The following is a 26,906-nucleotide window of genomic DNA, read 5'->3' as shown; positions in this document are numbered from 1 at the left end:
AGTAGCTGGCGACAGCCATCCATGCAGACGCCCCTCCAACACACACACACGCATTATCACAATATCCCTTCTTCCATCACACACATAAACCTCCATACTGGATGTGCTGGAATGAAGTGTGGTGCGGTGGAAAGAACATTTAGAAAAAATAGATGGTAAATCCAGGAGAAAGTTGAAGAAAAACTATTAATACACAAAATGTGTTGCTCAGATATGCGGTGGTCCCTCACTACATCACGGTTCAACTTTTTAGGATTTGCTGTTTTGCATATGAACGCACACATTGTGTTCTGCATCCTTGTGGTATATTAGAACAATATATTGTTTTCTGTTGTATCGGTCTGTTATTGCAGTTACTAATCGGTAGAGGGTATTGAATACTCATGTGAGTAAAAAAAAAACAATTTTTAGGTGAGATTAAAAAAAGAGATTAATTAGATCATTTAATTACAGGTCGTAATTTATTAATCTCTGTTGTTTATCTCTTGCTATCATTAATCAAAATACCTGGACCAACAAGACTGTTGGTTATAAAGGTGAAACAGAATGAAGGCTTTGCAAGATATATGCTCTGCATTTAATAAATGAGATAAAAAAAAATATGAATATCAAATTAGACCAACACAATAGTGCATTTGTGCAAATTTAAGGACTTTAAATGAAATCAAAACTATACTAACTTTAAAATAATGATACCAACGTTCAACTTGCTTACTAACTTTTGGGGTAGATTTTTCAAGGTGGTGAGAGTCATTTCCTGTTTTTTTTAGCGGTGACTTATGTCTGTCACTGGCCAGCTGATTGGGCGAAAGATAACATTTACTGCATCCTTAGGTTCTACCGGCTGCGCACTGACATAAATTAAGAGCTGCAGATGGTTATCGATTGGCCAATAAATAGAAAGCGTGTGAACGAGAACCCCCCCCATCACGCCGCATATCAGTGTCACTGAGATTGGATGCTGCACCCGATGATTTATGATGAGAGCATTTCAGTGTCATTGTCTGTATGAGATCCAGGATAATAAAAAAAAATGAGAAGGCATAATTGCTGCATATTCAATAGATTTATCACATTGGTCTTCTGTGGGCAGTTAAAGCTTTTTCATTAGCCCTAATTGGGACGCAAGGTTTTGGATGAGTGGAAGAGGGTTTGTGTACGGAGTTGGATTCTTGCCTGCTGATACGTTCCCCCGCAGAGATGAGTGTATTCTGGGACAGATTTAGTGTAGACCGCACGCAGTCGTGACACCGCTGGAGCGCTGCAGTGAATAACTCAGTCTACCTTTAAACTCTGCCTGTAAACTTGCTCAGCAGAGTCCTTCCCCCAAGAACACAGTGTACCGTGGTGACACAGCAACACCACGGCTCACGGTGGATCGTTATTGTGCCGTGATATCTACTCTGACCTTTGTGCTGACTGACTGATGGGGCGCTTTCCTTGACTGGATAAAGGCGCTGAAGTGAACTCCATTTCAGACCACATATAATCTGGCTGGGTCTGGTATTTGGGACCTATAGAAGTTTAATAGCATATTTGTCATCCCCACATAGCAACAAGACCAAAGAGGACATGGACCTATAGACGTAGGTAGCTATGTAAGCTAACTTGACAGTCACAGCAACATCATGCTGGGTTATTATTATTCATTCATTCATTCATTTTCTACCGCTTATCCTCACGAAAAGCCTATCCCAGCTGTCTTCGGGCGAGAGGCGGGGTACACCCTGGACTGGTCGCCAGCCAATCACAGGGCACATATAGACAAACAACCATTCACACTCACATGACTGACAAAGCGTACGATTTATTTTTTTGTTTTTCTTCAGAAAATAGTTAATAATAATAATAACCGGTTAGCGCGCAGACCTCACAGCTAGGAGACCAGGGTTCAATTCCACCCTCGGCCATCTCTGTGTGGAGTTTGCATGTTCTCCCCGTGCATGCGTGGGTTTTCTCCGGGTACACCGGTTTCTTTCCCACATTCCAAAAACATGCTAGGTTAATTAGCGACTCCAAATTGTCCATAGGTATGAATGTGAGTGTGAATGGTTGTTTGTCTATATGTGTCCTGTGATTGGCTGGCGACCAGTCCAGGGTGTACCCCGCCTCTCGCCCAAAGACAGCTGGGATAGGCTCCAGCACCCCCGCGACCCTCGTGAGGAAAAAGCGGTAGAAAATGAATGAATGAATGAATGAATAATAATAATAACCGGTTAACGCGCAGACCTCACAGCTAGGAGACCAGGGTTCAATTCCACCCTCGGCCATCTCTTTGTAGAGTTTGCATGTTCTCCCCGTGCATGCGTGGGTTTTCTCCGGGTACTCCGGTTTCTTCCCACATTCCAAAAACATGCTAGGTTAATTGGCCACTCCAAATTGTCCATAGGTATGAATGTGAGTGTGAATGGTTGTTTGTCTATATGTGCCCTGTGATTGGCTGGCGACCAGTCCAGGGTGTACCCCGCCTCTCGCCCGAAGACAGCTGGGATAGGCTCCAGCACCCCCGTGACCCTCGTGAGGATAAGCGGTAGAAAATGAATGAATGAATGAATATCAATTTGGCTGGCATTTCATTTTTTTTCCAATGAACATAAAAATGTCTTTTGCAAAGTTTTAAGGAAATCCTTTGAGATCCATTCCTTACACATAAACTTTTGTAAAATTTCGGAAAATGTGCAATTTCTAGTCTAATTGCCAAAAAGTTGACCTGGAAATGTTGAGTACAATGAACTTCTATACAGCATCATTTGTTAAATATATTTGTTTTCTCTTTGGGCAGATTGGGTATTCCTCAGAATTTAGAAGTCAATTGTGCATAACCGGGGAGTACTAGATGGGTTATTCCTCTTTCTTCATGTTTCCTTTATTTGTGGAACAAATCAAAGTGGGCTTCATACCAGCAAATGAAGACGTGAGCTCATCCTGGAGCAGTGTGTCCTGGCATCCTAACACACTCAACCACATGTTTTAGACCATTATGATGCTCCTCACCGCAACCTCACACTCTCAATGGAACTCACATGGAAAACTATACAAATTCAATTCAGGAAAGTCTGAAACTCCCTGTGCTGTCATTCCAACCGGGCATGCAGGGGATTAAAACATGTATGGCCGAGTGTCTAAATCACATTACTGTAAATACCCAGAAGTCTCCAAAGAGTGATTCAGACTTGAAAACATCTGATTCCAATTAGCTTTCTTCTCAGAAGGGACATGTTCTACACAGCCCACGCATCCAGCAGGTGTCAGTCGGTGCTTTTTCTTCCAATCCCCCCATCCACAGGGAAGTTTCACATTCCAAGCTTTAGGAACAGAACTGAACTGAAGTGTGCATGTTTTGAACCTTGTATGCTGTTTCACTTGGCAGAACTTAAGAGAGAAAAAAAAAATGATCTGGACTCTGTTTGAGATGACCTCGTCTCCCACAGGCAGGAGGTAGCAACATTAGTTGAGCAGTGGATTTTTAAAAAAACATTTAAATCACCACACCTAATACATATTATTATGCAACTTGGCTGAGGCCTGTTTAATAAAGATGCATTGTTCATGAAAAGTCTTGATTACATCCACGTTTGTCTAGCTTCTTGAATACCGTATGTATCTAAATGTGTTATTAGGTCATTGGTCAAAGATATAATTACTAACATCTACAGTGGATTCACACATTGTGTTTGGCGTTGAAGGAAGCTACGAATCTAAAAGAAGAACCACTCTGACTCATTTGTGATTTTTGTGGCTTTACAAAACCAGATAATAAAAAGTCACTTTTATTCCTTGACATTGTCCGAGTGCTCAGATTGAACCCAATCTTGGATATTTATCATTAACCCATTCCAAGAGGTCAGACAAAAACCATGAAAACCATATCAATAATGGAGAAATAATGCAATCCCATTACTAGTAATCAGTTCCAGACAACCACAAATATGAACACAAAATGCATTTGACAGAGAATAATTGTAGAAAACGGGCGGCACGGCGGTCGAGTGGTTAGCGCGGTTAGCTCACAGCTAGGAGACCAGGGTTTAATTCCACCTTCGGCCATCTCTGTGTGGAGTTTGCATGTTCTCCCTGTGCATACGTGGGTTTTCTCCGGGTTCCTCCCACATTCCAAAAACATGCTAGGTTAATTAGCGACTCCAAATTGTCCATAGGTATGAATGTGAGTGTGAATGGTTGTTTGTCTATATGTGCCCTGTGATTGGCTGGCGACCAGTCCGGGGTGTACCCCGCCTCTCGCCCGAAGACAACTGGGATAGGCTCCAGCAACCCCCGCAACCCTCGTGAGGAAAAAGCGGTAGAAAATGAATGAATGAATGATAATTGTAGAAAACAATGTGAAATACATATAAATGATGACTGAAATTGATAAATTAATATAGTCAACACAGTGATGAGTGGGGAGAGGAGGGTAAATTTCACACTAGAGTGGATTAGAGCTGTATATTTTCTTTATTGTAAACTTCAGCAGCAGCTACAAGCATAATTACACACACTTGCCTGCAAATCAAGACCCCACGTTGAGTTTGACATTTCACATTTATTCACTAATATTTACATTTGTTTGATAATCTGAAACATTTAACTGTGACAAACGTGCAAAAAAAGGGACTATGTATGTCTTTGTCGTTTCTGTGTGTTCAGTCAGTACAAGAGGAAAAAGCAAACAAATATTGAAATGGACACCACAGTGTATTTGCTGTGTCCAATGGTTGCGTGCGTCCATAATAGGAGCCCTTGCAGTAAAAGGCATTCATGTGATAAATGAACTGGCTGTTTATAAAAAAAAAAAAAAAAATCAATAAACCAGACGATTTTTTTTCATCCATCTATTTTCTGTATTCCATTCAAGGTCACAGGGTGATGAGAGGTATTGTACACCCGGGATGGATCACATTTCAATCAGGCTGGTAAGAATTCATACTCCTTCATTGAGTGTTTACAGTATGTTCATTATGCATACCTGCACAATATAACAATATAAACCCAATAGAAACTCATATTTATAAAAACTATAATGTCACACAGTCAGGAAATTGGGAAGAAATCGTGCATGCGTCAGTTTTCTCCAGGTACTCCGGTTTCCTCCCACATTCCAAAAACATGCTAGGTTAATTGGCGACTACAAATTGTCCATAGGTATGAATGTGAGTGTGAATGGTTGTTTGTCTATATGTGCCCTGTGATTGGCTGCCGACCAGTCCAGAGTGTACTTCGTAAGCGGCGGATAAGCGGCATAGAAAATTAATGTATGATCATTTAAATCAGGGGTCTCAAACACGCGGCCCGCGGGCCGTATGTGGCCCGCAGGACACTAGTTTGACTCCCCCGCCTTGATATGAAAGTTTAATGTTAGTGCGGCCCGCGCAAGTTTGATATGGATGCTGTATGGTATCATGTACCCAGAAAAAATTATTACGTTTGATTAATGTTCATGTTAAAGGTTAAATAACTGTTAATAGTTATCCTCCCTATCCGTGTGGAAGTGGTAAGTTTTTGGCTATTTAAGTTTAAAGGAAATAACTTGAAGACTACCGTTTAGGTCGCTAGCTCTCTAGTTTGCGAGTTAGCATGTGTCTCAAGACACAAGTTGCGCAATATGTTGTAAATAAAAAGTATAAATGTGACTATAGTCGTGTTTTGTCATGTCTACAGGGCTCTAATAATGCTTTGTTCATTTTAATCTGAAAAAAATAATTTGTCTACCCACCAACTATATGTGGTTTCTTAAGTTTTTATTATTTGCCGTTTTATTATTATTATTATATTTATTTATTACTGATTGATTGATTTTCTTTATTCTTGATTTGTTTATTTATTTTTCATCTTATTTTGTGTAGAAAAATAAAAAGTAAGATATTTGAGAACAGTGGAATGTTTTATCAGAGCTTTTCTTGTAGAAAATCGAAACCAAAGCAAAGTTTATTAATTTTTCTGTTTTTAATAAATGCGTTTTTGTTTGTTTTTTGGAAAACCTGATGCGGCCCAGTCTCACCCAGACCCTAGCTCCAGTGGCCCCCAAGTAAATTGAAAGTAGCTTGATGGCACAGTGTGCAGGAAAACAAAAGAGTGCTGCAGCTATGGATCCAGCGGATGGCGCTGTACCACAACTCAACTCAACATTTTCTAGCAGGAAGATGCTTTGACAAGACATGATGTGTACCTGTACATGTGTAAGTGCAATACTATGTACTGTATGCCTAGAACTGTTTTATGTAAAGCAAAATAATTGGATAATGGGAAGAAGCATATTATCGGGTTTTGAATATCAAATATAATGTTTCTAATATTTGCAACGGGAGAGTTTCAGATCTCAAAAAGCTCTCAAAAAGTGTGCTTAACAAAGTGTCCGGTGAGTAACGTTCTTAATTTCAGTCCATTCTGTTGAAGAAGAAGAGCACTGCGGCACTGCAGTGCGTTTTTTCACTCGCGCCAGATTAATTGTAGGCTCTGTCTCTCCTTGGGCTTCAGTGATGCTCGAACCCGGGGGAATCAGATCCCAGTACAGAGGTGAGAGGAGAGGCGGAATGACGCGGTGAAGGGTTCAAAAACTTGGCTGTACACAATGTTTCAAAGCTTCCCACGTCAGATCTGCAATGTGATTATTCCGGATCAGGTTACAGCTTTTAATAGTTTTGTTTTGATTTATTTGAAACATGCATACAAGGTTACATCAGAGTACATGTCAACACTTGACAGCTAAGGATGTGTGAAAAGGAGCAGGAAGAAGCAGAGTTTTTTGTGTGGAAGTTTCACATGACAATGAAGAATGCAAAAGATATTTGGCTATTAAAGGCGCAGATACGTTTCAGTTCAAGGACGCAATGACGCTATTCCTGACCTTCTGTGGATGCGGAGGAGACGACAGTCACAGTCAGAGAGTGGGCGGAGTCAGTTGGATGACTGCCACGATGGTCTAAAAAAAGCTCATGAGAGATTTGAAGGATAGCAGCAAAAGATGCATCATCGGCATAGCGCAGAGATTTACATGAGTCAAAAACTAATCTAGGGGTTAATTAAGTTAATTCGGAAAGTGTCAGGAAGTGTCCAGTCCAGGAGACGAGACAAAGTTTTTGACATGAATTTTAAGAAAAATACAATGAAAAAATATGAGTGGACAAACAAAGTTTTATTTAACTGACTCACAAAACAATGCAGGTATGTTTTTAAATGTTTTTGTCCCATAAATTAACGCTAAGCGATATTATTGTCGATATTTTGCTGGGCTTTTTTTTATTTTATTCCCGCAATGCGCCTGGAAAGCGAGGTATTGAGTGTGTCCAAGCTTTTCGGCTTTTCGGCTCTGTTGCTTGTCGGGGTTGGGTTGCATTGTAGAGGGGTTTTTGCATCTTTCACATCGGCTTCACATCGGCATTACACGGCGTACAATCGGAAGTGAAGCTCCACTCCCGCTCGTTTATGTCGGATAAGACATCATTGCTACTTGGTGGATGCGTGGTTAGCACGCAGGCCTCACATCTAAGAGATGCGGGTTCGATTCCCCGGCATCACAAGTTTGGCAATGACTGTAAGTATGAAGTAAGTACAGTAAAATCTCGTTATATCGATATTCTCGGGAGTCGGAAAAAATACCGATATAACCGGACTATCCATATATCCGATCCTGCGCCGAACTGCATTAAAAGTGGGCGGATCTTTGATATGGCATGTAATTTTCTCCTTGAGTTCATGGATTGCGTATCTAGCATGCTTTTGTACTACAATAAATTTTGTACTACAGTAAATAAAAATAAACTTACGCTGTAGTGATTACCGGTTACCGGGACATAATTCACCCCGGAACTATCGATAGGGAAGGTGTTGCCACCCGGAGGGGTAGGCGCGAGGGACGGGTGTTTTCCGCTGTGTGTGCTGCACTCTGGTGGTGGAAGTGTGAAAAATAAAGTTGACTGGAAGCAGCCGTTCGCCGTGTTCTTTTTTGGTATTGAAATCCTTAAGCAAAGATTGATTTAAGCTGCTTTTGTATCGATATAAGCAGACCAAATTGGCTGGCGGGAGATGAAAAGGGCATCGTAGTAACCGGATTATCATAATAACCGGGTATCGTACTAACAGAGCTAATTATATCATAAAAGACTAGAAATTTGCCGGGAAATGAAAATAGTATCGTAATAAGTAGTCATTTGTTTTAACAGATATCGATATAACGAGATTTTACTGTATGTCTTCCTGTTATACTTCCAATCTAATATCACAACTCAGTCCCACGCAGCTGCTGAGTATGAACATGATAAGCCACAGTAGACGTGCTGAATGAGCCCACTTTATCGCTTTACTGATCGTATCCGTCCAGAGTTTCATACTTTGCACTTAACTTTCTTCTTATACGGATGTTTGTGTCATGTTTGTATAATGACCAGCAGTAATTTAGTTTTTATTTGTGAATTTATTATCTCTAATTTGTGTTGATTGTAGGAGAACATGGAGAACATTTTAAATGAAAATTTCTTCTTCCCTTCAGGGGTCGCCACAGCAAATCAATCCCCTCCATCCAACCCTGTCTTCTGCATCTGTCTCTCCCACACTAACAACCCTCATGTCCTCCTTCACTACATCCATAAACCACCTCTTTGGTCTTCTTCTACGCCTCCTACCTGGCAACATCCTTCTACCGATATATTCACTATGTCTACTCTGGACATGTCCCAACCATCTCAGTCTGGCCTCTCTGACTTTATCTCCAAGGCTTCTAACATGTAATGTCCCTCTGATGTACTACTTCCTGATCCTATCCATCCTGGTCACTCCCACTGAGAACCAATATATTCACTATCTCTCCTCTGGACATGTCCCAACCATCTCAGTCTGGCCTCTCTGACTTTATCTCCAAGGCTTCTAACATGTAATGTCCCTCTGATGTACTACTTCCTGATCCTATCCATCCTGGTCACTCCCACTGAGAACCAATATATTCACCATCTCTCCTCTGGACATGTCCCAACCATCTCAGTCTGGCCTCTCTGACTTTATCTCCAAGGCTTCTAACATGTAATGTCCCTCTGATGTACTACTTCCTGATCCTATCCATCCTGGTCACTCCCACTGAGAACCAATATATTCACCATCTCTCCTCTGGACATGTCCCAACCATCTCAGTCTGGCCTCTCTGACTTTATCTCCAAGGCTTCTAACATGTAATGTCCCTCTGATGTACTACTTCCTGATCCTATCCATCATGGTCACTCCCGCATACTCATCTCTGCTACCTCCAGTTCTTCTTCCTGTCTCTAGACCAAACAGCATGGCTGGCCTCGCCACAGTTTTGTATACCTTTCCTTTTGTTTTAGCAGAAACTCTTCCATCACAAAGTTTATAATAAATATGGCACCTTTTCCCGTAACTTACGTTGCATATTTCATTATTTATTCCGCTTTGTGTCAACAGCGAAAGAAGTAAACATAGTGTGTTCATCATGACTGACAGTTTGAGGGGAAAAGCCGCCGGCTGGATCAGTATCTGAAATGCAGAGCTGGATCATAACAGTGTATTAGATATCGTTAAGAAAGACGATATGTCTTTTTAAAAGTCGAAACAAACATGTTTTCCGACGTTATAATATTACAACACTCATTTCACAATGTTTTCGTTTATGCTATAAATGGTGTTTTTTTTGTGTTTTTGGTGTTTTTTGCTTGATGATGAAAACCAACTAACATACGGGAACACATTTCACACAAAACTTTGTCCTATTTGATTCCCCAATCACGCTAATCTATTGAGCCTGGACCTTCCTGACAAGTTAAGTGCTGCTGCAATCAGCCAACTGCTGACTTTCTAACGACCCCCCCTTCCCCCCCTGCAGTGTTGAAGAGTCAGAACTGGCTGAGGCCCCAACAGCACTGCACCTTTTTCCTGGAAATTACTTTTACTTTGTTGAGTCAGTCTAACCATTCCTGGTTCCGTGGTATAAAAGTAGCACTGTTTGAAATATGAAACATAAACATTAGTAAGCAGACCATTCATTTCATGAAAAGTATGAAATATGCAGAAGTACCATGTGTGTCACCAGAATTCTTCTGCTTAAAGAGCTTGGGAGACTTTTATCTCCACTTTAGGACGTTCAAGTACCGAGATATAATTTCAGTAAATGGTGAAGTTTTGCTTCTAATCACAAAATCTCACCTTGTTATTGCGTCATTCAAACCACAATGATAGTGCTTCTCGCGTAGAACGACAAAACTCATGTTTTGTCCTCTTTTTTTTGTGTGTTTTTTTAGAAAGTAATGAAAATGTTCTAGTTTTCATCGTTTTTCATTAGGCCATTAAATTGAGGGGTACTGAGGCACTCTGCCACATGTGACGTAATGCTGCTGTGTGTGCGGCTTTTTGAATTTGTGTTGACATTAAACTTTCATATCAAGGCGGGGGCCTCAAACTAGTGTCCTGTGGGCCACATTTGGCCATACATTTGGCCATACATTCATTTTCTATGCCGCTTATCCGCCACTTACGCTACACTCTGGACTGGTCGCCAGCCAATCACAGGGCACATATAGACAAACAACCATTCACACTCACATTCATACCTATGGACAATTTGGAGTCGCCAATTAGCCTAGCATGTTTTTGGAATGTGGGAGGAAACTGGAGTACCCGGAAAAAATCTTTGGTTAAGAATGAATTAAGAATTACAGTGTGTCTTTTGCCTTGTATTTATAGATCACTCAGCAATTTTTATGCTGGAAAATGCAGAATTTCTGCAAAAAATGCATATAATTTTAATAAATATATACCTTTTTGTTTTGCTGTATTCAACCATGATTTATATGTTTGAAAAAGCCGCGAAATTCAAAGCACAATATAGGTGATTGAAATAATTATAGTGTGTTTCTATATGCTCTTCCTTAAAGAGATGTTCAGCCTTGATAAAACTGATGCTGTTGTAATCTCAAGGTTTGGCAACATGTACGTAAATCCCACCTGGGGATTGCATACTACGTATGCAAGATAAGACTGAGCTCAAATAAATCTACCTTATTGCATCCAGGAAGGAACAAGTAGAATATTTGTTGTTGTATGTGATCTCCTGTGAAGTAAATAAGTGGCTTCCTCTTAAATGTAAAATAGGTAGTATAATTGATTTAGTTTGTTTGATTCTACTCTGCACTTCACTTATTGCAGCATGTCGTTAATAATGAAGTGAAATGCATGAAAAAGGCCTGTGTTGCACTTTTGAGCCCATTTATCAATGGAGAATAAACACTGGCCTGGATGCATATTTGACAGGGGATGTTTGTAACAATGAACCCAGGAAATCCAATCAAAGCCAGTATCTAATCCTTTGGTAATGTTACCTAAATATTAGGGGAGATTGGATGCACTCAATGATACTTTCAAAGATACTTTCAATTAAATCACACCACGTATACAAGAGACAGAATTTAATTGACATGTGTTAAAAAGGATAAGTAAAAGGAGATCATACACAGTAAAAAAAAGTAGATAACAGTGCTTATACTGTAACTACTATCAATCTTAAGTATAATGTGTATTCTGCCATATTTAAGTATAAACATAAAATATATGTGTAAAAATGTGCCTTGACAAGGATTCTACACTCAAAAGGGCTTCATTGCGCTGCTTGAAGCTAAAATGAGGTTTGGTCCCTCATAAAATTGCTAATAATTAAGCAGAACAAATACAAGACTGAATCATTTGGATGACAATGTAAAGACAGTTCCAAAATAAACCATGCATTAATTCATTCATCCATACGTTTTGGGAGAGTTGTTCAAACTAGACAGCCACTGGATGGATGAGAGCTGGAGGAGATACCGGAGGAGATACCGGAGCAGCAGGGGGGGACTCTTTGCCTTTGTAGCCCAGAGAGAGGATGTGTTTCTGCAGGTGTGTGATCCACTGCTCTTGAACAGACAGTGGCCCGTGAAACACCTTTTCACAAAACCTGTCAAAAAAAAACACATACACAAAGAAGGGTGATCAGAAGAGTGCAGTAGAAATGAATGAGAAGGTAGTCAACCCTTCAGGGAGGCATTTTGTTGCCACCTGGCGGCAGAAGAATAAAACTGCAACACAACATACAGTATCACACATTTGAGGAACTGGAGGAAATAACAAATATCATCTTCAGAAAATACAATAATAATAACAAATAATACAATGCAAGCTTAGCTAGATGTGTTCACAGACATTGGGTGATAAAACTATATTTATAATATAATATAATATAATATAATATAATATAATATAATATAATATAATATAATATAATATAATATAATATAATATAATATAATATAATATAATATAATATAATATAATATAATATAATATAATATAATATAATATAATATAATATAATATAATATAATATAATATAATATAATATAATATAATATAATATATAATATAACTAATATAATATAATTATATTATTATTCGCAAATATAATATATTATAAATTAAAATTAAAATATTATATATATTCTATTTTATATTTAATATATTATATTTGCTAATAATAATATATAATATAATATAATAGTATATAATAATATTATATAATAGTATATAATATATATTCTATTTTATATTTAATTTAATATATTATATTTGCTAATAATAATATATAATATAATATAATATTATATAATAATATTATATAATATAATATATTATATATTAGTATTAGCAAATATAATATAATACATTATTATATTATATTATATTATATTATATTATATTATATTATATTATATTATATTATATTATATTATATTATATTATATTATATTATATTATATTATATTATATTATATTATATTATATTATATTATATTATATTATATTATATTATTTATTATATTATTATATATTAATTATATTATCATTATTAGCAAATATAATATATTAAATTAAAAATAAAATAGAATTTTACATATAAAATAGAACATTATTTATTACTTGTACGTATACATTGTAAAGAAACGTCCTGTATGACAAAGCCTCTTTGTATCCTCCGCACTGACCTGCACTTGAGGGAGTAAACTTTTCCGACCAGTTTGACCAAAGGAGTTAAAGGAGGTTTGGGGAGCAGCGCGGGGATGTTGCCGGATCTCGATAGTTGCTGGGAGTTGTTGTCTTGATTGTCTTCTGGTGCGGGTACAAGTTGTTTTGGAGGCAAACGTTCTGGGGAAATAAAACCAAAACACAAGTGGTGTTCAAAGTGAAGGACATGAACTATATTTGAGTCACTTGTCTCATTTCTCACCCCTTGGAGAACGCACACCAGCGTTTTCACATGCTGCCACGGAGGATGTTTGTCCTGGCGGCTTTTTGGGTGAGCCAACGGAAACGCCCTGGTCCTCTTTGCCCATGTTATGCACCGAGTTCTTCAGGTCGGATGCAGGCAAAAATTCAGAGTCCGACAGAGTGGATAATGAAGACCCTTTCTGGGAAGAGAATGAATCATTTATATTTAGGTTGAAATTAAATCCAAGTCAGAAAAAGTAATTATCAAGGGTGTAAATATGTATTGCCCTGAATTATGAAAATGAGTCAACAGCACAACACAACCCACCTTCTTGATGCACAGTTCCCCGTCCCGGTAGCGACGGCCGAGAGCAGCCACCCTGTCCGGGTGTTTCTGCATAAACTCCTTGAGGTGTTCGATTGGCGACGTCGCCCCTTCCGCCTTCCATTCCACGACGCCGAGCTGACGGAGATGGGCCCGTGCGTGACTGGCCAGTGCCGTGCGGTTTTCAAAGTTGTACCCGCAAACCTCGCAGGATGCGTCTGACATCAACAAAAGCAAATAAAATTGCCCATCAGTTAAACTGGGTGATGATACCCTTAGGTGAACTTCCACAAGCTGAAGTCGCCAAAATACTTTTGTCACTGACAAAACTGACAGTAGGGTTCACTCCGCTATAGAACCAACACGCCCACATTCACAGAGTGAACCCTGTTGTCATCCAGCCTGTTTGGTAGAGAGAAGGTAAAGAAACACACATTCACATGTCAATATATTGAAGCAGACTTTACTCCGCTATAGAACCAACACGCCCACATGCACAGAGTGAACCCTGTTGTCATCCAGCCTGTTTGGTAGAGAGAAGGTAAACAAACACACATTCACATGTCAATATATTGAAGCAGACTTTACTCCGCTATAGAACCAACACGCCCACATGCACAGAGTGAACCCTGTTGTCATCCAGCCTGTTTGGTAGAGAGAAGGTAAACAAACACACATTCACATGTCAATATATTGAAGCCGCCTTCACTCCGCTACAGAACCAACACGCCCACATGCACAGAGTCAACCATGTTGTCATCCAGCCTGTTTGGTAGAGAGAAGGTAAACAAACACACATTCACATGTCAATATATTGAAGCAGACTTTACTCCGCTATAGAACCAACACGCCCACATGCACAGAGTGAACCCTGTTGTCATCCAGCCTGTTTGGTAGAGAGAAGGTAAACAAACACACATTCACATAGTGAACCCTGTTGTCATCCAGTCTGTTTGGTCGAGAGAAGGTAAACAAACACACATTCACATGTCAATATATTGAAGCCGACTTCACTCCGCTATAGAACCAACACGCCCACATGCACAGAGTGAAATCTGTTGTCATCCAGCCTGTTTGGTAGAGAGAAGGTAAACAAACACACATTCACATGTCAATATATTGAAGCCGAGTTCACTCCGCTATAGAACCAACACGCCCAAGTCGTGCCCCTTGTGCCGCCAAAGCTATAAATCAAAGGGAAATACTGGTCACTGATGTCTTACCTAAGATTAAAGCCTCACTCTTGCCATACGAAGGCTTCTCTTTCATGGAGTAATCCAGAGGTGAGGAGCAGGAGTTTGAGGTTGTGTCCAATATCCTTTTAGTACGTTGAGGGCTCAAGGAGGCTTTCCTCAACGCCGATGCCTCACCGGACAACAAGCCCTTACCGCCATCTTCCCCTTGCATCATAACGTCTTTGAGGAGATCAATCGGTGACGTCTTGATGGACCAGGTGAGACCAAGCTGGCGCAGATGGGCGCGGGCGTGGCACGAGAGGGCTTTGCGGGTCTCAAAGAGTTGACCGCAGTAGTCGCAGAGGACTGTTGGTGGCGACTGTTCATCTGTTGGAGATGTTGAGCAATTAGATCGAGTAACTGATGCAACAAAACAAATGAAGGCTAAGTTGTACATCTGCTGAGGTGTTACCTGCACTGAGAGACTTTGGAGGAGTTACAAGAGCTGATGAGCTCAGAGTGGGGGTGCTGCTGGTGCTAGAGCTGGATCCTATCGGTCCAGACACATCCACCTCCAAAGGTTCCGGCTTGGGCTTTCTGAGGAGGGGGTCCACCGCCAAACGAAAGCCCTTCTTAGCCTTTGGAGCCCTATTCCCAGGGATCTGAGGCGACTTTGCAGGGCTCTGGAAAGTGGAGTGAAAAGGGGACCTGGATTGCCCCGTGACCGGAGACACAGGCGGGGAAGCTACAGGGGAGGCTGGTACTGAAGAGAGAACGGTATTGGGGCTGGAGATACTTTTCACTTTAGCGGGTTGCATGGTTTCTAACACGCCACTGCTCACCAGGTCCTGAATAGTGTCGATAGCAGACTCTTCTTTTCCCAGCAAGTCCAGCACCCCGATCTGACGCAAGTGAGAGCGTGCATGGCTGGCCAGGCCTCTTCGATTTTTACATTTCTCCCCGCAGAGAGTACATGTGCACTCCTCAGAAGACTTTGGTCGCTTACAAGGCGGAGACGTGTAGGGAGAGGACGGTTTTGAGGGACGTTTAGGTGGAGTCCCGGGTAGACTGTTTCCAGAGCGGGGCTCCTGTTGATCCTTGCTGACGGACTTGAGGTCCTCCTCGTTCATTATCTGGTATAGAAAGTCAATGGGGCTGCCCTTGATCTCGTTGTCAGGGATTCCGAGCTGCCGTAGATGAAAGCGGGCATGACTGGACAGACCTTTCCGTGTCTCATACCAGCAGCTACATAGTTGGCAAACGTGGGCCTCATCATCATTATGTGACGCTGCAAAAAAAAGATAAGTAAAAAGTATCACTATTACTGTACTACTATGTACACAAAAGGTCTATTTCATTGTGATCCATGGATTTAAAACTGCTGGGGACCTGCTGCATCCAAGCCTCAGTATTTCTTATTAAGGGTCTCCCTACCTAACGTAATGGGAGCATCCGTTTCAAGAGGCGCCCACAGCGGCTTCGTCGTTGTGGTTTGGTGCTCTGAAGAAGACAAACTGCTGCCTCGTCTTAGAGCTGAAGGAGATGTGGTCAGAAGCAACGGCGCTGATGGTCTGACTGGAGATTGTTGTTGTTGATCCATCTCTTGTGAGGTCGCCATAATTGTGGTGCTGGTTTTGATTCCGCTGTAACCTCCTGAGATTCTCTCGATCGCTCTCTTCTTGTAGGTGGACCAACCAAGCTGAAGATGCAGAAATGTATAATAGTATATATATATTTAATATGTACATTTTCACGCATGTTTAGTAATTCAATTCAACTTATTTATATAGCGCCAAATCACAACTTTACACATGAAGGTCACATTCATAAATAAAAACAGATGACGAACTGAAAACTCACTTGGCGACGGAGGAAAGGAAAAACTCCCTTGAACAGAACCCAGGCTCTGTGGGGTATCCCGTCGTTACTGGGTAATACTAATTCTACAGTTTTTTTTTAAACAAACTCACTTCAACGCAATAATAATTTATTGACGGTCCCTATATACACAGCCAGTGGTTAGAGCTTACCTGATGAATCTGTGGCTTATTTTCTTCTTTCTTCAGTTGGGTAAGACCTGTATGTCCCTAGAAGGAAAGAGTCTGGTGCGTTACAGAGGTCATTTTACCTTGTACGATTGTAAATAAAGATGAGCTATAATCATATCATATAGAGTCAGCAATAAAAACACATGTAAATAGATCCTACATATTATTCGTAGTAAAGTATTTTCTTTACTACGTAAGTAAGTAAATTTCCTGAAATCCTGCAGATTAATATCAGCATGCTACAAATAATCTGTTTTAACCCCAATAAAAACAATAAAGGTTAAATAGTCTGAGCCACCCACCCTTTGTTTTGCTATGCAAGCGTACTGACGTCTCCTGCAATTAAGCCGTGAAAAAACATTTTAAAGGACAAGATGAGGGGGGGAACTCAGTTGCCCTCATATAAAGACAAACTGATCGCTCTCATATAGAAAACAAGTTAATTTACCTGTTAACCACAGATGAGTGTCCCCTCTGTCAACAATAGTAATAAATGCTAATCGGAAGTAGCAGTCCGGAATTGCTTTTTACCTTTCAAAGTAAAATACAAACTACGGTTGACTCACCGGTCCCACTCACAAGTACTAGTACATTTCCGCAATATAGCCAGGTATAATGTATAGCATGATAATATATGAGTTGAACATGCCTTTAATTATACATAATCAATCAAACGGAGCAGGCGGACCGGAATCAATTTTACTTTGAAGTATTATTTTACGTTCGGCCTCCGCCCATCACCCTGACACAGCCTACTTATTCCACGCAGCCGCAGTGAGACGACTGAACAACCCTTGCACACCGCCGTGCAGCTTTATGTGGTTGTGACAACTTCTCCCCGGCCTTTCAGAAAGGTGAGAAATAAACGTTTTTTTTCACTTTTCTATTGCAAATTATAAACCCACCACTGTTACTGGGCAGTGTATAATGAACGTTTAATTTAGAAAAGGGAAAAGCTGAAATGTGTTCGATGTTGGATAAGCTAACATGACGCTGTAGCTTCTGCTATCCTTAAGTGTGTGTGTTGGGGGGGCCTTTTGGTTCTTTGTCCTTACTCTGCTCACTGACAAGACGCACTTTGTTGTATCATAGCTGCTACTTGTTTTGTACAGCTTCGACAATAAGTGCACCACATAACCTTAAAGTGAATACTTTGCATTTTTCGTCAAACGGAGATACTTTTTGCGCATTTCTTTGTTTGCAGCTGAATTCAACAGCGGCTGCTTATTTAATTAATCTCAAATATGCCTGCTTCTGATATATATATATATATATGCACAAACCCCAAAGCCTCCTCCTGGGCTGTTTGCTCGTCTAGGTTATGTAAGTTTCTTAATAGGCTTTTGTTCCCTGCAGTTTGAACATGACTTGCATGTGACTCAGTGGTTCAACTCACTGAGCAAGCCTAAAAGGAGTGCTTGAACCCCCAAAGATTACAAAACACTCTTTGCAGTTAAAGAAAAAGAATATGTCTCTTGCAGTTACTTACCATCACCATCATCATCATCATCATGTCTGCTGGGAATGCTCAGATTGGCAAGCCAGCCCCAAACTTTAAAGCCACAGCTGTAGTAGATGGACAGTTTAAGGACATCCAGCTGTCTGACTACAAAGGTACCATCCCAATTTTATCAGTTTTTATACTTTGTACAAGCATTACATGAGGTCAGCATGGAGGCTCTACGTGTAAGGTTACTTTGTTTAATTTTCCTACGTAGGAAAGTATGTCATCTTCTTCTTCTACCCTCTGGACTTCACATTCGTGTGCCCCACTGAGATTGTGGCGTTCAGCGACAGAGCGGAAGAGTTCCGAAAAATCGGCTGTGAGGTGATCGGCTGCTCCGTGGACTCTCACTTCAGTCACTTGGCTTGGTGAGAAACCTTGCGATTTCTGCTGAAACAATATCTTTATCTGTGTCCCCTTGGGGCACAACCTTTTGTTTTATTCCAAAAAAAATAATATCACGCCACAATGTGTGCTGTGACTTATTTGGTTGTATGAATGGTACAAAAACTGAATAATGCTGGCTTGAAGAAGCACCCACCCTTTTGGATCAGATTATCTCCTGTTACTTGGTCCCTCTGCATGCACGAGATAAGCTGCTGCTTCTGATATGACAGAAAGGTCTATCAAAGTCCAATTTCTAGAAGGTTCTAAAAGATGTCAGGAAATTTGAGATTTCACTCAAAATAGAAATAAAACCTAACTGACATTTTGGTTTTCCCTTGTAGGATCAACACGCCTCGCAAACAGGGAGGTCTGGGTAACATGAAAATCCCCCTGGTGGCAGACCTGACAAAGAGCATCTCAAGAGACTACGGTGTGCTAAAGGAGGATGACGGCATTTCATACAGGTGTCAGAACACAAGCAAACATTATGGCCCTGTCCAATTCCAGTTCTACATGCTCTTCGGGGCACTGGGACTGGTTGCCAGTCAATTACATGGCACGTACAGAATAGTAAACCTGAGTTTAACCATGCAAGCGGGGGTGGGGGGGTCGTGTAACCACGTGCACCACTGTCGTCAACAAAAAATCTGAACTTGGACATAGCATGTAACTCCAGTGACTTTCTACTTTTTGGAACAAAACAATACCATATAACCTTGCCTTCTGTCCAACAGGGGTCTGTTTGTGATTGACGACAAAGGCATTTTGAGGCAGATCACCATTAACGACTTGCCCGTGGGTCGTTCCGTGGATGAAACCCTGCGTCTGGTCCAGGCCTTCCAGCACACAGACAAATATGGTGAAGGTGAGCAGAAATTAAGGCAACACTCACATGACAGCTGAAAGTTTCCCATACGTTATTTTGTGGTGGCCCGCCACTAATGCATTTTGGAAGGAAAAAGTGAGGAATGTGTTGCAACTTTGTACAGTAGGTAGCAATGTCATTTTGTTGCAACTGACAACAATGACCTTTTTAATATAGTGACAGATGTACACAATCTTTAAAATCAGCATGCACTTGCAGAGTCTAGGAATTATAATTTTTTTTTCGTGTGTGTTAGAACGCAGGACCCCCATTTACCGCTGCATGAAATGAAATTGATAGGTTCCACACGGAGACAATGAGTGGCTATAGCTAGCTAGCTATACCGTTGAGCGACTCGCTCACATCCAGAGTGAATTGCAAGTTTTTCATGGTTTTTGTCAGATTTGGATTGAAATTGGGTGTATCAGAGGAGGAAAGACAACCTATTTTGATTGTCTCATCTTGTTGGTATCAAGGATAAACCTATGTAAATTCAGGCAAACTGATGTTAATTCTGGTGTTAAGTTCCCATGCCAGTGCCTTTTTATTTCTCTAGTATATTTTAGACAAATTTCAAATGGCTCCGGGCAATCTGACATGACTACCTGCAAGAATACCAAATAACATCCTGGCTGCTCATTGCATTGCCTGGTCCATTAAAGGCTCACTGATAGGTCCTCGTCTGGGCGACAGTGAGGAAAATTTTTCAACTTCCTGGAAGTGTCTTACCCCAGCATGAGCACAAAATTTTACCATGAATTTTGTGTGTTGGATGGTGACTTGCAATAATTAATTGACGGTTCCATTGAAACGCCTGATGTGTGTGGAGCCCATTACATAAGTCAGCTTCATGTTCTGTTAAGGGTTACTTTTGAGCTGTTGGACAGCCTTGCCTGTTTAGAGTCCTTTTTTGAAAATGTCTACTTTTGTTTCCTGTCCAAGTATGCAAATTAGATGTAGTCAGGTGATGTGATCGCTAATGCTTCATTTCAAACCTAAGCTATTGTGGATAAGTTGGCTTTTGCGTTCTAGAATACAAAATGTTGTTTCCTGCAAGGTGAGTTGATTGACTTTAAACACATAATGACTGATCAGATAATCCCACAGGGTAGTTGACATTTGTACTTTGTACATTTGTACTGCTGTGTCAATGACTGATATGTAAACGAGCACTTTGTCCTTTTTCTCTCTCAGTGTGCCCCGCAGGCTGGAAACCAGGTGGCGACACCATCATTCCTGACGTACAGAAGAGTAAAGACTTCTTCTCCAAACAGTAACAATGTGAAGGTCTACTAAACTAAGCACTTGCTCCACACATGGAGGGGTGTGTGTCTGTGGAGTAGTTAGAAATGGCTTCCCAATATGTCCAAATGCCTATTTCCAGTTCAATATTGTCTTCTTTGTACATCCATCATTGTGTAACTGGTGGAACATGTCTCAAGCACTGAAAAGTATATTTAGTCTTCTTTTTTCCAGAAAAGTGTTGCCATTAATTAAATCAGCAGGAAGATAAAGAATGTGTTGTTCTTGTATGAAAGACATACCACGTGTTCACCGCTAGGTGGTGACATTTGGCCCTACAATCCCAAACACACTCCTACTTTTAAACACCCTGTTCATTTGTTGGTGGTTTATTTGGTCTCAATCATGCAAAGTTACATTGAAGTACAGCACGTTTTTACACTTTACACAATTCAACATGACCGAAAAGGATGACAGTCAGGTTTTTTAACTTGGAAATGCCACACACACACCACAGTTCTAACTAGGCGGATGTTGACCTTATGTTAAGGGAGTGTCACGTGTGACCCGGTGGCCATCTACCCGGAAGTCTCTGCTTGTGTTTATTGGTTACTGCCTTACTTGACATATACTATTTGAAACAAACTTAAAATATTTGTAATAGTGTCACCTGTAACAGTGAGATACTTTAAGTCTATCTTTGCATTGGTTTTAGCCTTGATCTAAAGCTATATTAGCGTACCAGATTTTCTCGGAGTATGCTAGTATGCTACTAGTATGCTTTCCGCTAGCTCATCATGCAGATAAGATGGAAGCACGTAAGTCGCCCCCCCTTTCTTACTTACTGTGACCTAGTTATTTCACCGTGAATGCTGGCCTTTATTCTACCAAATTCCTAAACCCAGCTTCTACTGATAACAATCAACTTGTTTGTCGGGAACTTTAACGTTTACCGTTTGGGGGGGAAAAAATTGGGGAATTCCCATCGCTTGCTTGACAAGCCCACACACACAAAAAACACTTTGTGGCAGTGCGGCCTCTCTGACCAGCAATGTAGGAGGGAGTTCCCGGAAACCTGTTTAGTGTCGTGACGTTTGTGAGAAGTTCCCCTTATAAGGAGTGTTAGTACGTCAATAGGAAACAATGCTATTATCTGAGATGTTTTGAACATCAAACTTAAACTGCTGACAGGGCAAATGATTGCTATTGAGAAATGTCACAAAACCCCAAAGAAAACACATTTCTTAATTGACTTTTCTTTTTACTTAAATATATATACTGTACAAAAAATGTCAGGCTCAACCTGAAAAACAGAAATAAGTTACATCAGAATCACAATTTACAAAATGTAAACGGTTCAACTCGTGTTCCAGAATGCCCAAAGTGTTTTTTTTTTGCTTCAGCCACAACAATCCAGTTCCCAGTGCAGTTCCAGTCCAGTGTTTTTTCAAAGTGCTTCTGCTTCCTCAGTAAGACTTGACTTTGGGAGACAACATGAGCTGACAGCCGCTGTTCACATGTGTCCTCACTTTCTGTTTGAGTTGGGCCACCTGCTCCCGAAGAAGCGAGGCCGTGTTGGATAGCCCGGCGTTGTCCGTTTTCAGAACCTTCACTCTGTCCTCCAGACGGGCGATGCGCTCCAGCTTGCGCCTCCGACACTTGGAGGCCGCCAGTCTGTTCCGGAGCCGCTTGCGCTCCGCTTTGATGCGTTCTTGGTTCTCCAAGTCGATTGGGGACATTGGCGGCGAGCTGTTGTCGCTGCTGTGCATGTCCGGGACGGTCTGAGGCTCCTCTTTCAGGCCGCCGAAGCGCTGTGCGTGGAGCCCGGCGGCGTGGAAGGGGTGAGATGCGTGCGCTGCGGTTTGGGGGTGCTGCTGGTGGTAGGGGTGGTGCGGCAGGTAGCTGATCGTGGTGGACGGGTAGCTGACCGCCGACGACATGCTGGGGTTTGTGGAGCAACTGCTCAAGTTGGTGTACTCGAGCGGTTCCGGTTGCATGGATGATCCGAAAACAGAGCCGGGTGCGGAGCAAGCGACTCCACCGGTTCCGATGGACACGTTGGGCGGTGCCATTTGGTTCATCTTGTGGAGATCGTCCAGCGCTTTCACGAAACCTTCAGCGAAACCCTCCTGCTCCTCTGTGATGCCGCGGTTGTAAAGGTACTGGCTCGGTGTCGGCGTGGTGGTGATGAGCCCGTTGCTGTTCTGGATGATGAGTCGCTCCAAATCCGGGGAGGCGAGCTTGAGGGGCCCCGAGTCCGCCGCGGCCGCCGAATAGAACTCTGTGTCGGCGCGCAGGTGCTGAGACTTGAAGTTGGAGCTCCGGTAAGGATCGGAGAAGTTCAAGTTCATGTTCTGCTTTAGCAACTTGTAGTCTGGCAGGGCTGCGCCTGGATGGCCATAAGCAGAGAGAAACGAGTCGTCATAAAAAGGCTGTTCCATTATTGTGGACATATTTGCTTTCAAATCAGACAAATAGGCTACAAGAGTTCGTGAAGGTGTCCCAACTCAATTTCCAGCAAGTCCAGCTGTATTATTATTTTGAAGATCACTATCAAAAACAGCAAAACTTCCAAAATAGTGGAACTCTACTATACCAAGTCGTCGATTTGTACCTTTAGTTGGAATCAAAGCGGAGTCCAGTAACTAATTCAGGTGTTTTCATTCCACGCGTGTGTTGGGGAGCCTTTATTGTCCTGACTCTGCCCAACCGTGTCTGTTATTTCCTCTGTTATGACAAACTGGCCAACGCTTTTTCCGTATTTATACTCCCCGGACACGAGCGAGCGTCAGCCTTGGAGTGACACATGATACGAGGCGTTGATTGGTCGCTTCATCCTCATGGCCCCGCCTCCAGGATGTCAGAGGCGTTTAATGACGCACGTTGCCAGGAACCACCGCTGTAAATACCGTGAGGCTCTTTCACCCAGACGGTTTTTTTTTTAAATTTAATGGTCAATTAAAAAAAAAACATTCAATATGAGTCTCACAGGTTTAATTCAGTGTTATAGACAAGTTCACGTTCAAGTCCATCCTACTCGCTCTTATCCTATCAATAAATACACGCATATGTAGACACATGCTGAGTCATGGAGACAAACTGATATGGGATAGTCCTTATTTGGATATCCTGGCGCGCCGGTTCCTCCCTGACACAAGCGGGAAGCCAGTCCCCTTCTGGCCCGCCTCCAAGTTGCCTGGATGTGGGAGGCTGCCCTCCCTTGCCTCAGGCAGGAGAATGAGGTGAGGGTGTGTAAACTGTGGGCGCGACTGCTTCAAAAATGCATGAAACATCCCTGGGTGTCTGGTGACAACAGACAATTTCTTCACTATATTAGACTTAAAGATAAGATGAGTCATGTATTATGTTTTAAAGCATATATCACAGAGTAAGTAGCGATTATGTAGCATTATTATGCCAGTGAAATTACTTATATAGCTCAACAATCGGACCAGGTTCAGAGAGGGGAAGCTTTTTTGCCTTTGCCATCAAGAGGTCATGATGGCGTGAATACCCGGCATTGATGATTTTGGGCTTTAAAGGCGACATATAAATGTTTCTGACCCATAAATGTAGTTATAATGTTGTATTCTATGTTGTGAAACGATGCCAAAGTTTCAGATAATGAGGTTAGCGCATTTGGAAGTGAGCCCTAAAAGAAGTTTAGGATGGCTCAAAACGCTCGGTTTCAAAAAGTGTGGTCAAACTTTCCCCTTTGTGATGTCACAGAGAGGCGGACTTCCTTATGTGTTTCATTGTTAGGAAGCACTTTAGGCGCGTGACGAGAACAGACTGTTTTGGCAGGAAACAAAATCAAAGGAAATACAGCTGGAATAGGTGCAGATTTCTGAAAATCTAAAAAGTTTTCTGTGTGAGTTATTGTGTGTAGCTGCTCTATAGAAGACCACAAGCGTCAAAAAATGAGCATAATAGGTCACCTTTAAATTTGATCATCTGATGAACAGCTTATTGCACTTGGTTGCCTCACTCCCATTTCTTCCTATTTGCATTTTGAAGCTTTACTTAAAGTCTTAGGAACAAACAGTACAAAATGTACATATTTGCAATATTTAAACAGGTCTTAAAGAAAGAAAAAAAGACTTGCGCATTATAAATATTGTAATGTCCGGGGGTATGACAATGAGGAAAAATGAAAAATAACAAATAAAAATCAACAGCAAGACACCCTCCATACGTCATTAACCCTTCTTCTCTCTTGGACGGTCTTTAACTCGCAGGCAAACACCACTGCCCCCTATAGTCCAGCCCCTGAATCACAACTCGGAACCATGCACGCTGCACCCATTATCGCTACAATGTCATATGAAAACACAACAATCGAAATGAAAGGAGGGAAACTATGTCAACAAACCGGCTGTGGGTTGACATATCCTGTATTTTTGCCCATTCTTCTTATGCCTTTGGCCAAATCACAGTAAAAGTTCAAGCAATAGTCTGTTTTTCATTTTGGCAGCAGTACGTCGACGTGTTACTGAAAAAGGCAGAGCTTTAATTAAAAAAAAAACACTTTTCTTTCCTAATATTCTGAAGGAAAAAAAATGAACGTTCCATGCAGAAATGACAAATGTCAAATAAAATACATTTGATGCTCTCAACCAATCAACATCACTCTTTAAAAGTTGATTTCAGAAACTTGTCAGGAAATGTGAGATGGTAAATATGGGAGAATATAAAAACAACAAAAAAAATATTCAACCCAATAGACTTCACTTTGGTTTTGAATACTTGGGTTACATCATGCCATGTCACCACCGTCACAGTCATCGCTGTAAGATGCATGTGGGCGTCGAATGTTTTAAAATGTTTAATGGGACTTCACAATGAGCACGTATGGAACCATTTATGTCTCTCTCCATTCTTAACGATCGATAGCAAATTAACTTTCCACGAAGCATTAACTTTGTTTTTTTTGTTTTTTTTTTTACTTTGAAATCAACACAACAAACTCTACACAGTTTGATGGTCAAAACAGTGTTTTTTTTCACGCCCTGAAAGTCCTCTGGCGCCTCCGCATGATGAAAAGTGCCGCCATAAATCATATTGATGTCTCCTATACCTTTTATATATATGTTTTTACTTGCTTCTGTATGTCTTTTTTTTAAAGGGGAACTGCACTTTTTGCCCATCATATATTTCATATCATATATTTTTTCCCCTTTTCTGTGCATTCTAGTGCTTGAAAACGAGTTAATATAAGCCAGCTAACAACAAACGTCAAGAGAAATACCTATTTTCACGCTAAACCCCTCGCAAAAAAACTAAAAAAAACATCAACAATGTTCCATTTACATAACTGACTTGTATATTAACGAAGCTACAGAGGTATTATTATTGTAGCAGCTAGCATGAAAAGCTATTTTTATCTGGCGGATGAAAACGACTCCTCCTAATTGCTAATCTCAGTGTCATTCGCAGATGGAAGAGTGGATACCGAGCTCTCGATTTCGCTACAAATACTCAACAAGATGCTCGTTTGACATCTGCGTTTTTTGTGCTGGAAGACACAGCCATCCCAACGAGAGCGGATATCGTAAGTGTTGTCGCTGCTGTTGTTGTTTACAGAACTAGCATAAGTATGTGCGTCAATGCGTATATCAAACCATGCAAGGTGGTTAGAGGGTTTCGTAGTCAAAGTATGTGTGTCCCAATGAAGTGCATTGTTAGCTAGCTCGCAGAAAAGGAAGAGAATTATGTGTTCACATATTAATACCAAAGTCATGTACATTTTTGTGACTACAAAGTCAGGGATTTTTCTTTTTATATAGGCAGCCAACATGTCTTCTTCTCCTTCAGTTAGTCAATCAGTTCAACTGCTTTGTATTGCGTATTACTGCCACCTACATGACTGGAGTGGAATACAACACTCGACTCAAAATTATTCAACACTAATAACATAACATTTACATCAGCTTGTGAACTTTTGCCCCTAGAAAAAGTACAATCTGTTGCCTTCAAAGCCTACATTTGTTTCGACGGACTCGTAGCATAACACACTGTGTCTTATTAAAGGGCTGAAAGGGATGTAAACAAACGACATGTCATAGAAGGCACGTCTCCTGAGATGAACACCTGCTTTATAATGGCCTCTGAATCATTTCCCAGT

General features: G+C 41.0%; 3 protein-coding genes across 4 annotated transcripts; 1 reads left to right on the top strand and 2 right to left on the bottom strand.

Annotated features, from left to right (window-relative positions):
• Positions 1 to 11,383: 11,383 nt before the first annotated feature.
• LOC131129360 (protein Wiz-like) lies at positions 11,384 to 17,251 on the bottom strand. The gene is made up of 10 exons (XM_078793174.1): positions 17,233 to 17,251; positions 17,087 to 17,120; positions 16,767 to 16,823; positions 16,171 to 16,435; positions 15,209 to 16,024; positions 14,785 to 15,123; positions 13,565 to 13,779; positions 13,256 to 13,436; positions 13,014 to 13,173; positions 11,384 to 11,929 (listed from the first exon to the last, which is right to left on the bottom strand). Exons 4-10 carry the CDS (start codon positions 16,352 to 16,354, stop codon positions 11,761 to 11,763), a joined length of 2,064 nt encoding a protein of 687 aa, XP_078649300.1. The 5' UTR covers positions 16,355 to 16,435; positions 16,767 to 16,823; positions 17,087 to 17,120; positions 17,233 to 17,251; the 3' UTR covers positions 11,384 to 11,760.
• A 293-nt stretch (positions 17,252 to 17,544) lies between these two features.
• On the top strand, positions 17,545 to 21,057 carry prdx2 (peroxiredoxin 2). The gene is made up of 6 exons (XM_058072886.2): positions 17,545 to 17,638; positions 18,266 to 18,398; positions 18,503 to 18,656; positions 19,017 to 19,139; positions 19,410 to 19,540; positions 20,735 to 21,057. Exons 2-6 carry the CDS (start codon positions 18,296 to 18,298, stop codon positions 20,815 to 20,817), a joined length of 594 nt encoding a protein of 197 aa, XP_057928869.1. The 5' UTR covers positions 17,545 to 17,638; positions 18,266 to 18,295; the 3' UTR covers positions 20,818 to 21,057.
• A 98-nt stretch (positions 21,058 to 21,155) lies between these two features.
• junba (JunB proto-oncogene, AP-1 transcription factor subunit a) lies at positions 21,156 to 23,518 on the bottom strand. Of its 2 annotated transcripts, XM_058072873.2 has the most exons (2): positions 23,397 to 23,518; positions 21,156 to 23,171 (listed from the first exon to the last, which is right to left on the bottom strand). In XM_058072873.2, exon 2 carries the CDS (start codon positions 23,131 to 23,133, stop codon positions 22,249 to 22,251), a length of 885 nt encoding a protein of 294 aa, XP_057928856.1. In that variant the 5' UTR covers positions 23,134 to 23,171; positions 23,397 to 23,518; the 3' UTR covers positions 21,156 to 22,248. The 2 variants fall into 2 exon arrangements, with proteins under 2 accessions (XP_057928856.1, XP_057928846.1); XM_058072863.2 differs by having other exon boundaries at positions 21,156 to 23,510.
• Positions 23,519 to 26,906: the final 3,388 nt, after the last annotated feature.

This window comes from Doryrhamphus excisus, linkage group LG9, assembly GCF_037039965.1.
Source record: "Doryrhamphus excisus strain RoL-2023G ecotype Guam linkage group LG9, RoL_Dexc_Guam_v1.1, whole genome shotgun sequence".
Lineage (NCBI taxonomy): Eukaryota > Metazoa > Chordata > Actinopteri > Syngnathiformes > Syngnathidae > Doryrhamphus > Doryrhamphus excisus.
Note: the sequence above shows the minus strand (reverse complement) of the source record. Positions and strands in the feature narration are given on the sequence as shown.

Coding starts and splice junctions, on each gene's coding strand:
- LOC131129360 (XM_078793174.1), bottom strand. CDS start 16,354: ATGGCGACCTCACAAGAGATGGATCAACAACAACAATCTCCAGTCAGA. Junction 15,124..15,208: donor TCCAAAGTCTCTCAGTGCAG/GTAACACCTCAG, acceptor CATCTCCAACAG/ATGAACAGTCGCCACCAACA. Junction 11,930..13,013: donor GTTTACTCCCTCAAGTGCAG/GTCAGTGCGGAG, acceptor TTTTTTTGACAG/GTTTTGTGAAAAGGTGTTTC.
- prdx2 (XM_058072886.2), top strand. CDS start 18,296: ATGTCTGCTGGGAATGCTCAGATTGGCAAGCCAGCCCCAAACTTTAAA. Junction 18,399..18,502: donor CCAGCTGTCTGACTACAAAG/GTACCATCCCAA, acceptor TTTCCTACGTAG/GAAAGTATGTCATCTTCTTC. Junction 19,140..19,409: donor GATGACGGCATTTCATACAG/GTGTCAGAACAC, acceptor TCTGTCCAACAG/GGGTCTGTTTGTGATTGACG.
- junba (XM_058072863.2), bottom strand. CDS start 23,235: ATGTCCACAATAATGGAACAGCCTTTTTATGACGACTCGTTTCTCTCT.